The sequence below is a fragment of the Saccopteryx bilineata genome, chromosome 5, assembly GCF_036850765.1.
Source record: "Saccopteryx bilineata isolate mSacBil1 chromosome 5, mSacBil1_pri_phased_curated, whole genome shotgun sequence".
Classification (NCBI taxonomy): Eukaryota; Metazoa; Chordata; class Mammalia; order Chiroptera; family Emballonuridae; genus Saccopteryx; species Saccopteryx bilineata.
The window spans coordinates 66,638,539-66,654,794 of NC_089494.1; the positions used below are offsets into that span (position 1 = coordinate 66,638,539).

The window sequence follows — 16,256 nt, forward strand, 5'->3', positions numbered from 1 at the left end:
CCCCTCTCCTTCCTCTCTGTCTCTCTCTTCCCCTCCTGCAGCCAAGACTCCATTGGAGCAAAGTTGGCCCGGGCGCTGAGGATGGCTCTGTGGCCTCTGCCTCAGGCACTAGAGTGGCTCTGGTTGCAACAGAGCAATGCTCCAGATGGGCGGAGCATTGCCCCCTGGTGGGCATGCCGGGTGGATCCCAGTCGGATGCATGCGGGAGTCTGTCTGACTGCCTCGCCATTTCCAACTTCAAAAAAATTAAAAAAAAAAAAAAAAATAGATCAGAAGAGATAGCCTAGAACCAATCCCATGTTATATATGGAAACTTGACATATGATAGAAATGTCATTGCAAATCAAAAGGGAAAGGAATTCAATAACTAATACTGACATAACTGGCATATGAAAAAGATAAAAAGGATACCCTTATGGTATAAAATATACAAAAATGAATTTCAGCTGGATTAAAGACCTAAATGTGAAAAGCAAAACAGTAAAACTCTTAAAAGTCGATCATAGAATATCTTCAGTATTTCAGGGTACGTATGATTTTCTGAAGACATAGGAAGTGTGACCCATAAAGGAGAAGAAAGACTTCATCCGACATGAGGCATTGGGTGGACTCCTCAGAGATGTAGAAGAGCATATTAAATATGCTACTGCTGATTTTTTTAAAAAAGTATTAATATATATTATGTAAATGTATAAAGGAACTTTAGAAGTAAACACAAGAAACTAATAGTGGTTATCTTAGAGACTGCAGGTTGAATTTAGGATTGGAGGGCCCTGACTGGTTGACTAGTGGTAGAGTGTCGGCCCAGCATGTGGATGTCCCAGGTTCAATTCCTGGTCAGGGCACACAGGAGAAGCGCCCATCTGCTTCTCCCTCTCTCCCCCTCTCGCTTCTCTCTCTCTCTCTCCCCTCCCCTCCCTTCCTGCAGCCAAGGCTCAATTAAAAAGAGTTGGCCCCAGGCTCTGAGGATGGCTCTATGGCCTCCACTTTAGGTGCTAAAATGGCTCTGGTAGCAACGGAGCAAGGACCCCAGATGGGCAGAGCATTGCCCCCTGATGGGCTTGTCAGGTGGATCCTGGTCTCAACATATGTGGGAATCTGTCTCTGCCTCCCTTCCTTTCACTAAAATATATTAAAAAATTTGAAGTTTCACTGTATATATTTATACTATTTTGGAGTTTCCAACCATGTAAATTTGTTACCTACATAAAATATTTAATTAAAAATTAGCTCATGAGTGTAACCTCATATTTTATTTATTAATGTAATGATAAGTGTACATTTAAGCTGGGTCAAAAGTAAGTTTACAGTTTTGAGTGCATGAAACAGTTTTTTCCTATATAATTATTTATTAGTTATTTGTATTATTTCCAATATAAACAACTGTAAACCTACATTTGCCCCACTGTGTACAATTAAGATGAATAATAAAAGCTCAAATTATTACATTTTATTATTCAATTTTGTAAAATTTAATTGGAAAATGAAAACAGCATTGACCTGGAACACTGAGGTCACTGGTTTGAAACCCTGGGCTTGTCTGGTCAAGGCACATATGGGAGTTGATGCTTCCTGCTCTTCCCCCCTTCTCTCCCTCTCTTTCTCTTCCTCTCTCTTTCCCCTATCTCTCTAAAAGTGAGTGAATAAAATCTAAAAAAAAAAAAGAAAACAGCAGACTGCTTTTGTCTTCTTTTGTAGGGGATGAGAAAACAGAAACTTGAAGCCAAAAAGAAGCGTGATGAAGAAATAGAGGCAGAAAGACAGATTCTTGATGTGGAGGAAGCAATACACAAACAAGGAGAAAGGAAAAAGGCCATTGAATATGCAAAGCAACAACAATTTTACCAGACGGAAAGAGTGAAACACTTTCATGTACTATTTGGGTTTTCTCATATTTATATAATATTTAACATATTTATACATAATTAGACTTTGTTTTTTTAATATACTGCTTCTTTTTTTTTTAGTCAGGACTTCTCCTTAGTAGAGTTATGAAAGAACGTAATGCGCAGATTGAATTCCAAAAGAGTAGAATAAAATCAGATAAAAAATGGGAGGAACAATTGAAACTCAACATTGAAAAAGCTTTTAAAGAAGAACAAGAAAAAGCAGAAAAACGACGTAGAGATAGAATGGCTCTTGCCAATGATCATTTAAAACAGTATGTATGGATAACTCACCTTTTTTGTACCTTTGTCTTTTTCTCATTGTGGAGATAGATTTTCTTCTGATTATAAAAGTAATCCTGCCACCGTGGCCAGGTGGCTCAGTGGATAAGGTGCACCGAGGTCACAGGTTTGATCCTCTGTCAGGGCACATAGGAGAAGCAACGAATGAGTGCACAACCAAATGGAACAACGAAGTGGAACAGTGAGTTGGTGCTTCTCTCTCTCTCAGCCCCCTTCCCCTCTCCTTTCCTCTCTCTCAATCAATGGAAAAATTAAAACAACAAAAAGCAATACATGCTAAAATACCTAGTAAGAAAAAATACAGGGAAAGAGGTTAAAAATCATTATTACTTCCTTACCCAGAGGCAATATATTGGTTACTATTGTCACAATAATGCTGCGAAAACACCAGCCACACAATCCAGTGGCATTCACCAATAAACATTCATTTCTCATGTGTCTGTGGATTGGTTGGGCTTGCCCGGCAGCTTTTCTTCAAACTGCAGGACTGGCTGGGTTTGCTTGTTGTTGTGTCTTCATTCTGAAGTCCAAGAGGAAGTGACAGCAGCAATCTGGGAGAAGCTTTTCTTAAGATAGTGACAGAGATGCAAGAGAATGAGCCCAAGCTGGCAGGAACATGGCTAAACCCAAAGCCAGAGGTCAAGGAAATACATGGCCTATCAAGAGTCTAAAGCGAGTCCCCTGGCTAAGCCTAACCAACCGTAGAACAGAGGAAGACTCCCATGGAAGTAGGGAGTGAGAGAGAGCCTTTTGGTGTAATAATCTAATCTACCACAATAATCAATTATTGTTTTGGTATACAGCTATATAGGCCTTTTCTGATAGTGATGGTGGAAGGGGTTGGATTTATTATCGTATAAGGCAGTGGTCCCCAACCCCCGGGTTGCGGACCAGTATCGGTCTATGGGCCATTTGGTACCGGTCCACAGAGAAAGATTAAATAACTTACATTATTTCCATTTTATTTATATGTAAGTCTGAACGATTTTTTTTTTTTTTTAAGAAAGAAGTCCACTTTCTTTAATGTACAAAAAAAACATGAGTAAAAACAAAAGCAAATGAAACATCACATTTGTTTACACCATTACCTAGTTCTTTATATCAACTTTACTATTCAAACAATAGGAAGCAGGTGGTGATTTCGGGGTTGGGAAAAAGATAAAACAAAAAACCTGTCTACCATGTTTACTCCACACTGTGCGGAGCTGTGCTCAGAGATGGCTTCTTGTACTTCTCCATGGTGCAGGAATTCAGTTGTATATAAAATTGAACCTGCTCAAGAGCTGAGGGAGACTAGAAATGATGGGTCCGTATCCAGGGCGTTGTCATACAATTCAAACAACGGTGCGGCTACCAGCTTGTAATTTTTAGGGACTGCAAACAAGGCTTTCTCTTGAAGTTGAACCAGAAACAACTTCTTATGTTCCTTCGGCTTTGTAATATGTGCTGGAATATATGGATACTGAGGAGGTTCAAAATTTGGTCTCCACCAGTTGCCAATGCAGTCATCAATGACCCAGTCTTGTAGGACTCCATCTTGACGGCCTAGTATCTCTGTCATTAAGCGTTTTAGTCCTTCAACTTCATCTTCTCCTGGGTTAAGTTCCCCACCAGGTATTTTGAAGAAAGTTGTTCCCAGCTGTAGCAGTAACACGTGGGGTAGCCGGTGCTCGTGTACTATCAGGACCCCTTCTACAGTGCTCCGCATTCCAATTTTATCAAATTCCTCCCTCATACGTTGAAATCTGGCTGCAACCGAGCTGTCCTTCTCATAAAGGGGCTCTTTTGTACCAAAAGTATAATTGGTAAGAGGGTACAGGTTGATGGTGCGCTCCAAGGTGAGGGGCTTGGTCTGCTGTATGTACTTGTTGCCAAACTGGTTGACCCCCCGGGGCCAGCCAGTTTGCGAGCGATTGGGCGGCACCACCGACATGCTGGCGAGCACTGGCGGCGAACCGAAAGGGGGAGAGGCAGGGAGACTTTCCCGATGCGGGCAGCAGTTGTCTGCGTCCCACTCAACAGCCGCTGCCCGCCATTAATAGGAGATCGATGTTTTATTTTTTAAAAATGACCAGACTCCCTCTGTTACATCCATCTAAGACTCACTCTTGACAATTGTCTCGGTCACGTGATACATTTATCTGTGCCACCCTAGAGGCCGGTCCGTGAAAATATTTTCTGACATTAAACCGGTCCGTGGCCCAAAAAAGGTTGAGGACCACTGGCATAAGGTACATTTAATACTGTTTATCTTTTAAAAAGCATAGAGCTAGCCTGACCTGTGGTGGCGCAGTGGATAAAGCATCGACCTGGAATGCTGAGGTCGCTGGTTCAAAACCCTAGGCTTGCCTGGTCAAGGCACATATGGGAGTTGATGCTTCCTGCTCCTCCCCCTGTTCTCTCTCTCTCCCCTCTCTCTCTAATAAAAATGAATAAATAAAAAATCTTTAAAAAGTAAATAAAAAGCATAGAGCTATATAACCACCCCCAAATCAGGATACAGAACACTTCCATCACCCCAGTTAAATTCCATCAAGCCCTTTTGCACTAAATTCTATCCCCCACCCACGGCCCCTGGAAATCATTACTCCACTGATACAGACTTTTATTTCCTGGGTATACTCACATTTTATAAAATGGATTTGGATCAACTACCATTTTCTTAAATTTTTTTTTCATTTACCACTATGTCATGAGCTCTTGCCATGTTAGTAAATTGAAGTAAAACCTGATCTCTTTTTAAAAGTAGCTATTATCTATATGGAGGGAGTCCTATTGTATATAATTGTGCTTTTCTTTTTCAACTAAGAGAAGGAGAGACAGAGAAAGATTCCAGCATGTGCCCTGACTGGGATCTACCCGGCAAGCCCCTATGGGGCAATGCTCTGTCCATCTGGTGCTGGTTGCTGGTAGCTAGGCACCCTAGCCATTTTTAGCACCTGAGGGGGAGGCTCCATGGAGCCATCCTCAGTGCCTGGGGCCAACTTGCTCAAAACATTCAAACCATGCCTGTGGGAGGTGAAGAGAGAGAGAGAAAGAGTAAAGGGGGAAGGGGAAGAGTAGAGGGAAGGGTAGGGGGAGAGGAAGAAGGGTGGAGAAACAGATGGGTGCTTCTCCTGTGTGCCCTAACTGGGGATCAAACCTGGGATAGCCACACACCTGACCAATGCTCTACCATGGAGCCAACCAGCCAGGGCCAATTTCACTTTTCTAAATAGCTGATCAATGCAAACAGGAAAAGACAAAACGGGGATTCAGTAAAGAGTCTGTACCGTGTCCACTAACCACTTTGTTTCTCCAATGTGTAACTTAGCGATTTCCTTACATCGCAGTTTAAATGTCCATAAGTTGTATAAATGTAGCAAACATTTTATTTTATTTTTTTTTAATTTTTTTTATAATTTTATTTTTTTAATGGGGTGACATCAATAAATCAGGATACATATATTCAAAGATAACAAGTCCAGGTTATCTTGTCGTTCAATTATGTTGCATACCCACCACCCAAAGTCAGATTGTCCTCTGTCACCTTCTATCTTGTTTTCTTTGTGCCCCTCCCCACCCCCTATCCCTCTCCCATTCCCTCCTCCCCCCCGTAACCACCACACTCTTGTCAATGTCTCTTAGTTTCAGTATTATGTCCCACCTACGTATGGAATAATACAGTTCCTGGTTTTTTCTGATTTACTTATTTCGCTTCGTATCATGTTATCAAGATCCCACCATTTTGCTGTAAATGTTCCGATGTCATCATTTCTTATGGCTGAGTAGTATTCCATAGTGTATATGTGCCACATCTTCTTTATCCAGTCATCTATTGATGGGCTTTTTGGTTGTTTCCATGTCCTGGCCACTGTGAACAATGCTGCAATAAACATGGGGCTGCATGTGTCTTTACGTATCAATGTTTCTGAGTTTTGGGGATATATACCCAGTAGAGGGATTGCTGGGTCATAAGGTAGTTCTATTTGCAGTTTTTTGAGGAACCACCATACTTTCTTCCATAATGGTTGTACTACTTTACATTCCCACCAACAGTGGATGAGGGTTCCTTTTTCTCCACAGCCTCTCCAACATTTGCTATTACCTGACTTGCTAATAACAGCTAATCGAACAGGTGTGAGGTGGTATCTCATTGCCGTTTTGATTTGCATTTCTCTAATAGCTAAAGAAGATGAGCATCTTTTCATATATCTGTTGGCCATTTGTATTTCTTCCTGGGAGAAGTGTCTATTCATATCCTCTTCCCATTTTTTTATTGGATTGTTTGTTTGTTTGTTGTTGAGTTTTATGAGTTCTTTGTATATTTTGGATATTAGGCCCTTATCTGAGCTGTTGTTTGAAAATATCATTTCCCATTTAGTTGGCTTTCTGTTTATTTTGTTATCAGTTTCTCTTGCTGAGCAAAAACTTCTTAGTCTGATGTAGTCCCATTCATTAATTTTTGCCTTCACTTCTCTTGCCATTGGAGTCAAATTCATAAAATGCTCTTTAAAACCCAGGTCCATGAGTTGAGTACCTATGTCTTCTTCTATGTACTTAATTGTTTCAGGTCTTATGTTTAGATCTTTGATCCATTTTGAGTTAATTTTTGTACAGGGAGAGAGACTGTAGTCCAGTTTCATTCTTTTGCATGTGGCTTTCCAGTTTTCCCAGCACCATTTATTGAAGAGGCTTTCTTTTCTCCATTGTGTGTTGTTGGCCCCTTTATCAAAAATTATTTGACTATATATATGTGGTTTTATTTCTGGACTTTCTATTCTGTTCCATTGGTCTGAGTGTCTATTTTTCTGCCAATACCATGCTGTTTTGATTGTCGTGGCCCTATAATAGAGTTTGAAGTCAGGTATTGTTATGCCCCCAGCTTCATTCTTTTTCTTTAGGATTGCTTTGGCTATTCGGGGTTTTTTATAGTTCCATATAAATCTGATGATTTTTTGCTCTATTTCTTTAAAAAACGTCATTGGAAGTTTGATGGGAATTGCATTAAATTTGTATATTGCTTTGGGTAATATAGCCATCTTGATTATATTTATTCTTCCTAGCCAAGAACAAGGTATATTCTTCCATCTCATTATATCTTTTTCGATTTCCCTTAACAATGGTTTATAGTTTTCATTATATAGGTCCTTTACATTCTTTGTTATGTTTATTCCTAAGTATTTTATTTTTTTTGTTGCAATCGTGAAGGGGATTATTCTTTTGAGTTCCTTCTCAGTTGTTTCATTGTTGGCATATAGAAAGGCTATTGACTTCTGTATGTTAATTTTGTATCCTGCGACCTTACTGTATTGGCTTATTGTTTCTAGTAGTCTTTTTGTGGATTCTTTGGGGTTTTCGATGTATAGGATCATATCATCTGCAAAAAGTGATACCTTTACTTCTTCTTTTCCGATTGTAGCAAACATTTTAAACAATACTCTATTGGTGGACATTTTGCCATTTTCAAAGAAAAAAATATTTTGCACATCAGCATTAGGTCATGCATGATCATTATAGAATTACAAACTATAGTTAAACAGAATGAAAAATAAATTAGAAATCACCAGAAACTCTGATCCAGAGTAGGCATTGTTAACATTTGGGTGTATATCTGTCTACTCTTAAAAATTATTTGTAGGCCTGACCTGTGGTGGTGCAGTAGATAAAGCATCAACCTGGAACGCTGAGGTCGCCAGTCCAAAACCCCGGGCTTGCCCAGTAAAGGCACAGGAAGCAACTACTACGAGTTGATGCTTCCTGCTTCTCCCCCCAGTTTTTCTGTCTCTTTATCTTCTCTAGAAATTAATAAATAAAATTAAAAAAATTATTTTTAGAAATTGTTTGCAAATAGTGAATGTATCTATGTTTATTTAAATTCAAGCAATACAGCAAAATTTGGAGTAAAATTTAAAAGCTCTTCATAGCTACTCTATTCAATGTATGTCTCTTTAAGTTCCATTTTCCTCCTCTCAAATAGCTATTATAAAAATTTCATAACTCTCCCTTCAGAATGTTTTATTATATATGTTTATAATTATGTCTAATATATTATATGTGTTTATTATTTTATTATATAAGTGTGTGTATATTTTAACTTGGACATTATACAATATATTTCTCTGTGTTTTCATTTCTTTACTTAACAATATACCTTGTGTATCTTTTTATGCCAGAATATATGGATCTGTCACATCTTTTAAAGTAACCATATCATATACTAAGCATGTACCATTATTTATTTAACTATATTATTTTTCAGGGAAATTTGTATCCCCCCCATTTTTAACTATGCTTCAGTGAACATCCTTAAGCATACATTATAGTGTTCCTAACTTTTCTGCAAAGATGTCTTTATGTAGGATAGATTTCTTGAAATGGACCTGGATTTTATATTTGGAGAAAGACTGCCAAACTGCCCTTTGAGAAGGCTTTCAGTGTACATTTCTGAGGCCCTCTTCTTTATACTATAATCAATTCTGAATTGTACTCTTTTTGGTTGCAGAAGACCTACACCTTAAATTTATTAAGAAAACTTAGTTCTGTAATTAAAGGCAACAGAGGAAAATGTAAACCTATTATAAATGAATATTTGAATTTAGAAAATTATCAGCCTGACCGGGTGGTGGTGCAATGGATAGAACTGGGATGCGGAAGACCCAGGTTCAAGACCCCGAGGTCGCCAGCTTGAGCGTGGGCTCATCTGGTTTGAGCAAGGCTCACCAGCTTGGATCCAAGGTCGCTGGCTTGAGCAAGGGGTTATTTGGTCTGCTGTAGCCCCACGGTCAAGGCACATATGAGAAAGCAATCAATGAACAACTAAGGTGTTGCAACGAAAAACTGATGATTGATGCTTCTCATCTCTCTTTGTTTCTGCCTGTCCCTATCTATCCCTCTCTCTGACTCTCTCTCTCTCTCTGTCTCTGAAAAAAAAAATTATCAGAGTTGTGTTCTGTTGAGTCTTGATTCTTGGGTCAATTTCATACAACTCAAGATGCATATAACTTCAAAATACTAGTTGGAATAGTGATGAGCTCAGAAAGCCTCTTGAAGCCAACAATAAACATGGAGTAGTAGCACTGGTATTATCCTGAGTTGAAACAGGGGACTATGTGGTAGAAAAGAGAGGAATTCCTTTCTTGAATAATACCACTTTATTCAAGGGGAAAATGTGAAGACAGGCTATGTAAGGTATTTTTCCCCACTGAGAAGGAAGGGGCTGGAGCCATGAAGTGTGGAATAATAAAAGGCTTTGTTGAGTACAGAGCGCGCATCCCGCCCGCCTGGGGAGGTTCCCTGGCCCCGAGGAAAGATGGAGGCCAGGGAAGTCGCAAGTGGTGACCCGTGTGGGAGATATTTAAAGGGTTCCTACGGTGGTCGAGCTAATATGATGTAGTGAAATCTCACTGGCTGGCAGACGGTTGCTTTTTTCCAAAGGGTTCCTGCGAAGTTTCTTTTGGCGCGCTTGGTTGTGGGTGGTCCTAGCCAAAGTTCCCGGGCCTGACCTTTCCCCATTATCCTCCGACCTTACACAGTGCCTTTCAGAATCTGGGGTACGGTACTTTATAACATTATAAGAATCCAGTACATAATACATATAACATACAAAATATGTGTTAATCCACTCTTATCAGTAAGCTTCTGGTCACCAGCAGGGTATCAGTAGTTAAGTCTTGGGAATCAAAAGTTATACAGGGATTTTCAATGGCACAGGGGTCAATACCCCTACCCCCTGCATTGTTCAAGGGTCAACCATAGAATATGATGGCAAATATCTTGGCAAATATACATACATGGTGTGTTGAACCACATAAAATGGGTATATGATCCAGTGTAGAGAAGGCTTTTCCAAAGAGCTCATCAGTTCCTGCGCTTATTTCTAATTCTTCAGCTCTTCCAAGCCTCAAGCATCTGCCAAACCCTTGCTTGCCTCTGGGCCTTCTCCTTTTGTCTGTATTTTACCCTTTCGCTCTTTATCTGTGGGTTTCTCACCAGCTCAAAGAGGTCTTCCTGTGTTAGGGAACACCTCTGTTCAAACTTATGTAAACGAAATAACTCGGTGGTTTTTCTTGGTCTCTTATTTTCTTTGTAACACCTGGGTTTTTTAATTACATATTTGTCTATTTTGTTGTTTTAGTTAGTTAATTTGCTTCTATCTTCACTAGGAATGTAAGCTTTTTGAGGATAGGAACCATGTTTGTCCATTTAATCATTATAGTAGAAATTCAGTAGTTGATAAATGAAGGAGAGATCTAAGGATTGCAGAAGAGGTAAGTATGAGTCTTACATTTCTAGCATAGGCAACTGAAAAGAAGGTGGTACTATTCACCCAGATAAGAACAAGGAACTAAAAGGATCAGTTTAGAAGGGGAGGATGATGAGTTTGGTTTTAGACGTAGGAATATAATAGTCAGGTGGTCATAGTGGTTGTCTCTACAAGAATTATGTGTGTCCATTGTAATAGAGTCAGATGCCATTTTTGATGTTTGCTGATTTCTTTTTAGGCCTCACCCCCTTCCTCTTTGGCTCTATAGCTGAACAGGCTGATAGTAAGGCTCCTAGATTTGTCTTCTCTTTTGACACCAGCAGAAAATTTAAATCTCCTGTGCACAGGAACTTTTCCTTATTACCACCTGTTAGTCACAGTAAAGGCCCAAACCTGCTCCCTCTGCTATGCCCAAGTCAGTCCAGACCTGCTGTGTCTGCACAGCTCTCCCAAGTAGTTTCTTGTGTGAGTAGCACTTTCAAATTCTCTTAGTGCATGGAGTGTCATCTAAACCAAATGTTAAGTAGGGGTCCCTCTTGCTTTTATAGGAGGACTATACAACATTCACAGAAGCTCAAGTCAGATCTGAGCTAGACAAATACAGATTTAGGACCTTCAGAATGTAAGTCAGAGATAGCAAAGACATTTCATGACAAATTCTACTCTGATTGTTAGGTAGAGGCTGCCCCATGCATTGGGTTGAGAAAGACAAAGCCTCAGCAGAAAAGAGTTTTGCATTGATTGTTGGTGTCTGCTGCTGTAGACATGGGTACTGGAAGTAAAGATACGAATGTTACATTTTTCTTCCCTGAACTAGAGGATCTCAGATTTCCTTCAACATCTTAACTTTGCATTAAGCTAAATTAAGCAGACAGTTGAGTAGTCTACCCAAATAAAGTAAAAGTCTTTATTGACAGGTAATTAAGTATTATTTAATAATTATGTATTATTTATATAATTCACTGACAATATTACCTCTTAACTCACCCTAGATATATTTTTGTTCTTACTCTCAGAATAGGTAAATTTCTTTGTAAAAACAATGCATTACTCAATTCAAACATAGGTATAATGGTGATTCTCAGAGTTGCTAAGGAATGTTAAAATAGGAAAATTTTTAAAAAAATTTTATTTATTGATTTTAGCTATAGAGGAAGGGAGAGAAAGAGAGAGAGACAGGAACGTTATGTCCATTCCTGTATATGTCTTGACCTGGGATCTAATCAGCAACCTCTGTGCTTTGGGCAGATGCTTAACCAATAGAGGGAGCTATCCGGCCAGGGCTAAAATTGAAAATTTTAAATATCATGTTGTTTTTCCTTAAAGTAGCCATTTTAGAACTTGCAAAACTTCATTTCTCAAAATCGGATACATGTCTGTATAATGTCTTTAAATCTTGATTGTTGACTTGAGTTTACTTCTAAGAGATCGGTAAAGTATTAAATAATTCTAACAGCCTAAACAAAGAAAGAAAAAAAATGGAAAACCTAGTATTTTTAGAGGAATCATAAACCTGGTTTAGCTGTGGCCAGTAGTGACTTTTTTCTTAGCTCCTTTTAAGGAGAGTGACTATGATTTCAAAGCTGCTTACTCTGTACAGACGAATCAACCAGCAATCTCCTATCCTAAAATCGCTTAATAATATCACTGGCTACTTTAATTTTTTAGTTAAAGTTACTGGCTCTTTTAACTTTATAGTCCTTCACGTCATAGGGGAAGGGAAGTTTCCCCTCCCTGAAGCTGAAGGAGGAGACTCCAAAAACACCAGTTTCTAATTAGGCACATATGAAAGAAAGGTTCTTTTCTTCAGTCTTTTAGTCCATTTAAGCAGGTGGTTGCTCTACCTTGTGCCTACTTGTTCTGGAAAGAGAAAGCTAGAAAAGGCAGATAGAGAGAGGCAGTGGAGCAGCCTGCACACTTGACGACTGGCTGACAAGAAAGCCATGGACAAGTGGACATCTCAGGCTTCAGCCTTCTTGCCAGCATGTGGAGGATGACGGCCAGAGCAGGGCGCTCAGAGCCTGCAGTACGCTGATGACAGAGTCTCCTGTAGTGGTAGTGGTGGGTCTTGCGTTGAAGAAGTGGAGCTGCAGCTAAATCTTCCAGATCACAGCTCTGCAGTGAGGAGGCTGCTCAGGGATCTTGAAGACCTCACACATTAAACCCTTTGAGAGAACCAGCATGTGGTGGCTGGTGGCTTACCACTCAGAAGGTATCAATAGTTAGTGTTGGCTGCAGAAAGAATGACTGAAGTGGCCAGTTGGGTAAGGAGACCTTTGTTTCTGTCCTCCCATCAAACCCCATCTCCGGAGTGGCTTGATCCATTGCTTAGATAGCATCGTCTACTGCTGAAATTGAGAAGAACTGGGGATTACGGACTTTTCTGAAAAATAATGTCACCATTCCACCATACAGTTCTTCAGTTAACTGGCTCTCTCTAAAGGAAAGGACTATTTGAGGTCCTAGTGTAGGATTTAATTTGGGGGAGAACTTAAATCTTAGTGTAGAACTTGAATTTCAAAGAAAGGGAAATACTGGCAAGTCCACGCTACCCGGTTTGGATTTGGTTTTAGTCACTGCTCTTTATAGATCTCTTTTGTCCCCCACCCTCCAGAATCCACAGTTCCTTCCTTACAGCTTCAAATCATCCCAGATTAGAAATACAACCTTTTATTTTTGCCTTGCTCTCAGTTATATTTTTTGTATTTTTTAGAATAAAGGAACATGAAGAGGAAGAAGAAAAAATAAGAAAGCATAAAGAAAATGATGCTGAGGAAATAAAGCGACAACATTCATTACATGAAATAGAAATGAGAAAAAAACTAGAAAAGAAAAAAGAAGAGATAAATAAAAGCAGGAAACTGTTTTTTGTAAGTTGAAAATACAGCATCTCTTCAAAATATGTACAAAGTCTAATGCCTAAACTTTAATATATTTTTTAAAATAATAATGAAATAGAAAAAACACTTTGCTGTTAAATTGGGTTTCGAAGTATACTTCTCAGTATTTGCTCAGGTATTATGTGGATGTGTTCTCATGCATGATCAAGAAAAGAAAGAATGAGACTTTTTCAAATGAGTTCATTTTCCTCCCTTAAAATGAGAGTTGTCTTATACATTAAGTGGTAAAGATATAATATTCGTGATTTTTCAATTTTAGACAATCTATCTTTGCCCTGGTAGTTGAGGAGTTACCTCAACTGAGATAGTTTATCTTTATTGTTTTGCTGTTCTTGCAACATAGATAGCTGTGTCCTCAAGGTTGCCTCATGGCCCTAAATGGCTGCTGGAGTTCCTGCTTCATGTTCATTCACATTCAAGGTGTCAAGAAGGGAAACAGGATGAAGGACTCTCTGTTATCGTTTTAAGGAACTTTTTTGAAAGTCCCGTTAATAATTTCCAATAAAATTTAATTTAATGTGACTGGTCATAATTTAGTCACACCTAGCTGAAGGGGAAGCATAGAAATAATAGTCTTTTAGCTGAGCATATTGTCACTTTGAACAAAGTCTGAGTCCTGTTACTAATGCAGAAGACAAGAAAGAGTCTTGGGTAGGTAATTAATTATTCCTGCCATTTTGTTTGTTTGTTTGACTTTTAGAATTATTTTCAGCTTTGTCTTTAAGCCTTCTATTGAATTTTCAATTTTAGCTATCAAAGTTTTAATTTCTAAGGGTTTTATTTGTAATCTTATTATTCTTTTTGCATAAAATCTTATTATTTGCTCATGGATGCAATGTTTTCTATCTCCAAGTCACTTTGGAATGAGACAGACCTTGTTTTGAATGCTAACTCTGCCACTTATTAGCTATGTGATCTTGAGCTGAGGCTTTTGATTTTTAAAAATGAGAATTAGCCTAACCAAGTGGTGGCACAGTGGATAGAGCATCGGACTGCGATGCAGAGGACCCAGGTTCGAAACCCCAAGGTCGCCGGATTGAGCGGGGGGTCGCTGGTTTGAGTGTGGGATTATAGACATGACCCCATGGTCACTGGTTTGAGTGCAAAGGTCACTGACTTGAAGCCCAAGGTTGCTGGCTTGAGCAAGGGGTCACTTGCTCTGTTCCCCCACCCCTGTCAAAGCACATATGAGAAAGTAGTCAATGAGCAACTAAAGAGCTGCAACAAAGAATTGGTGCTTCTCATCTTTCTTCCTTCCTGTCTGTCTGTCCCTATCTGTCTCTGTCTCTGTCATAAAAAAATAAGAATTAACTTTGTGTTTAATTAACTCTCTACTTATAATTAAAAATCTGTATGAACATTGTGGTAAATTTTTTTTTACAGAGACAGAGAGAGAGTCAGAGAGAGGGATAGACAGGGACAGACAGACAGGAATGGAGAGAGATGAGAAGCATCAGTCATTAGTTTTTCATTGCACATTGCGACACCTTAGTTGTTCATTGATTGCTTTCTCATATGTGCCTTGACTGTGGGCCTTCAGCAGATTGAGTAACCCCTTGCTTGAGCCAGCGACCTTGGGTCTAAGCTGGTGAGCTTTTTGCTCAAACCAGATGAGCCTGCGCTCAAGTTGGCGACCTCGGGGTCTCGAACCTGGGTCCTCGGCATACCAGTCCGACACTCTATCCACTGCGCCACCACCTGGTCAGGCCATTGTGGTAAACTTAGAAAAAACAGCAAAATAAAACTTAAGAAATTGTTCAAAATAATTACTTTTTTTTTTTAGCAAGAAACAGGCAGAAAGGGAGAGAGATGAGAAGCATCAGCTTATTGTTGAATCACTTCAATTGTTCATTGATTACTTCTTATAGGGCTGAACAGTGACCCCTTGCTCAAACCAGCGACCTTGAGCTTCAAGCCAGTGATCTTGAGCTTCAAGCCAGCGACCTTTGGGCTCAAGCCAGTGACTATGGGAATTATGTTGATGATCCCACACTCAAGCTGGTGACCCTGTGCTCAAGCCAGATGAGCCTGTGCTCAAGCCAGTGACCTTGGGGTTTTGAACCTGGCTCCTTAGTGTCCCAGGTCAATGTTCTATCCACTGTACCACCACCTCATTAGGCAAAATAATCACTTTTAACAGTTTTGCATTTTCATTAGTTTTTCATGTTGACTAATGCATCTCCTTAAGCATAGTACAGGCTTTTAAAAGTAACAACCCATAAAATAGAAGAGTAATTAATAGTGCTAGACACATAGTGGACCCTGAGTTATCAATATATTGAACATTAAATATTATATCTAATAACTTTCACCTTGAATTGGTTTCTATATATAATAACAGAATACACTAGTATATTTGTATATCTGGTCTATTGTATTCAAAGGCATTTTTTTTTTTTTTTTTTTTTTACAGATAGAGTCAGAGAGGGATAGATAGGGACAGACAGACAGGAACAGGGAGAGATGAGAAGCATCAGTCATCAGTTTTTCGTTGCAACACCTTAGTTGTTCATTGATTGCTTTCTCATATGTGCCTTGACCGTGGGCCTTCAGCAGACTAACCCCTTGCTCGAGCCAGAGACCTTGGGTCTAAGCTGGTGAGTTTCTGCTTGAACCAGATGAGTCTGTGCTCAAACTGGTGACCTTGGGGTCTCGAACCTAGGTCCTCGGCATCCCAGTCCGACGCTCTATCCACTGCTTCACCAAGGCATCTATTTTTATGCTGATTGATTCAGGTTGGGTCATGGAATGTATGCTGATATGAACAGATTTATTTTTTTAAATTATTACCTATTTAAAATTTTTTGTTAGAATAAACATCTGTATTTTCTTGTACATAGGCTAAATCAAAGGCTGGATTAGGAATTATTTTCACAGTGACTGAGTGTGCTGGGTAGAGGAATAGGTAGATAGTGGATGGGG

At 39.4% G+C, this 16,256-nt stretch overlaps 1 protein-coding gene and 1 pseudogene across 2 annotated transcripts in view; one reads left to right on the top strand and one right to left on the bottom strand.

Moving 5' to 3' along the window:
- CFAP210 (cilia and flagella associated protein 210) overlaps nt 1–16,256 on the top strand; it is a 63,757-nt gene that overhangs the window by 27,504 nt on the left and 19,997 nt on the right. For both annotated transcript variants that reach the window (XM_066232903.1, XM_066232904.1), the window contains exons 3-5: nt 1,699–1,872; nt 1,968–2,161; nt 13,148–13,304. In XM_066232903.1, the coding sequence (XP_066089000.1) occupies nt 1,699–1,872; nt 1,968–2,161; nt 13,148–13,304 (525 nt within the window). The remainder of the gene's footprint in view (nt 1–1,698; nt 1,873–1,967; nt 2,162–13,147; nt 13,305–16,256) is intronic.
- LOC136338030 (cleavage and polyadenylation specificity factor subunit 5 pseudogene) lies at nt 3,247–4,219 on the bottom strand (annotated as a pseudogene).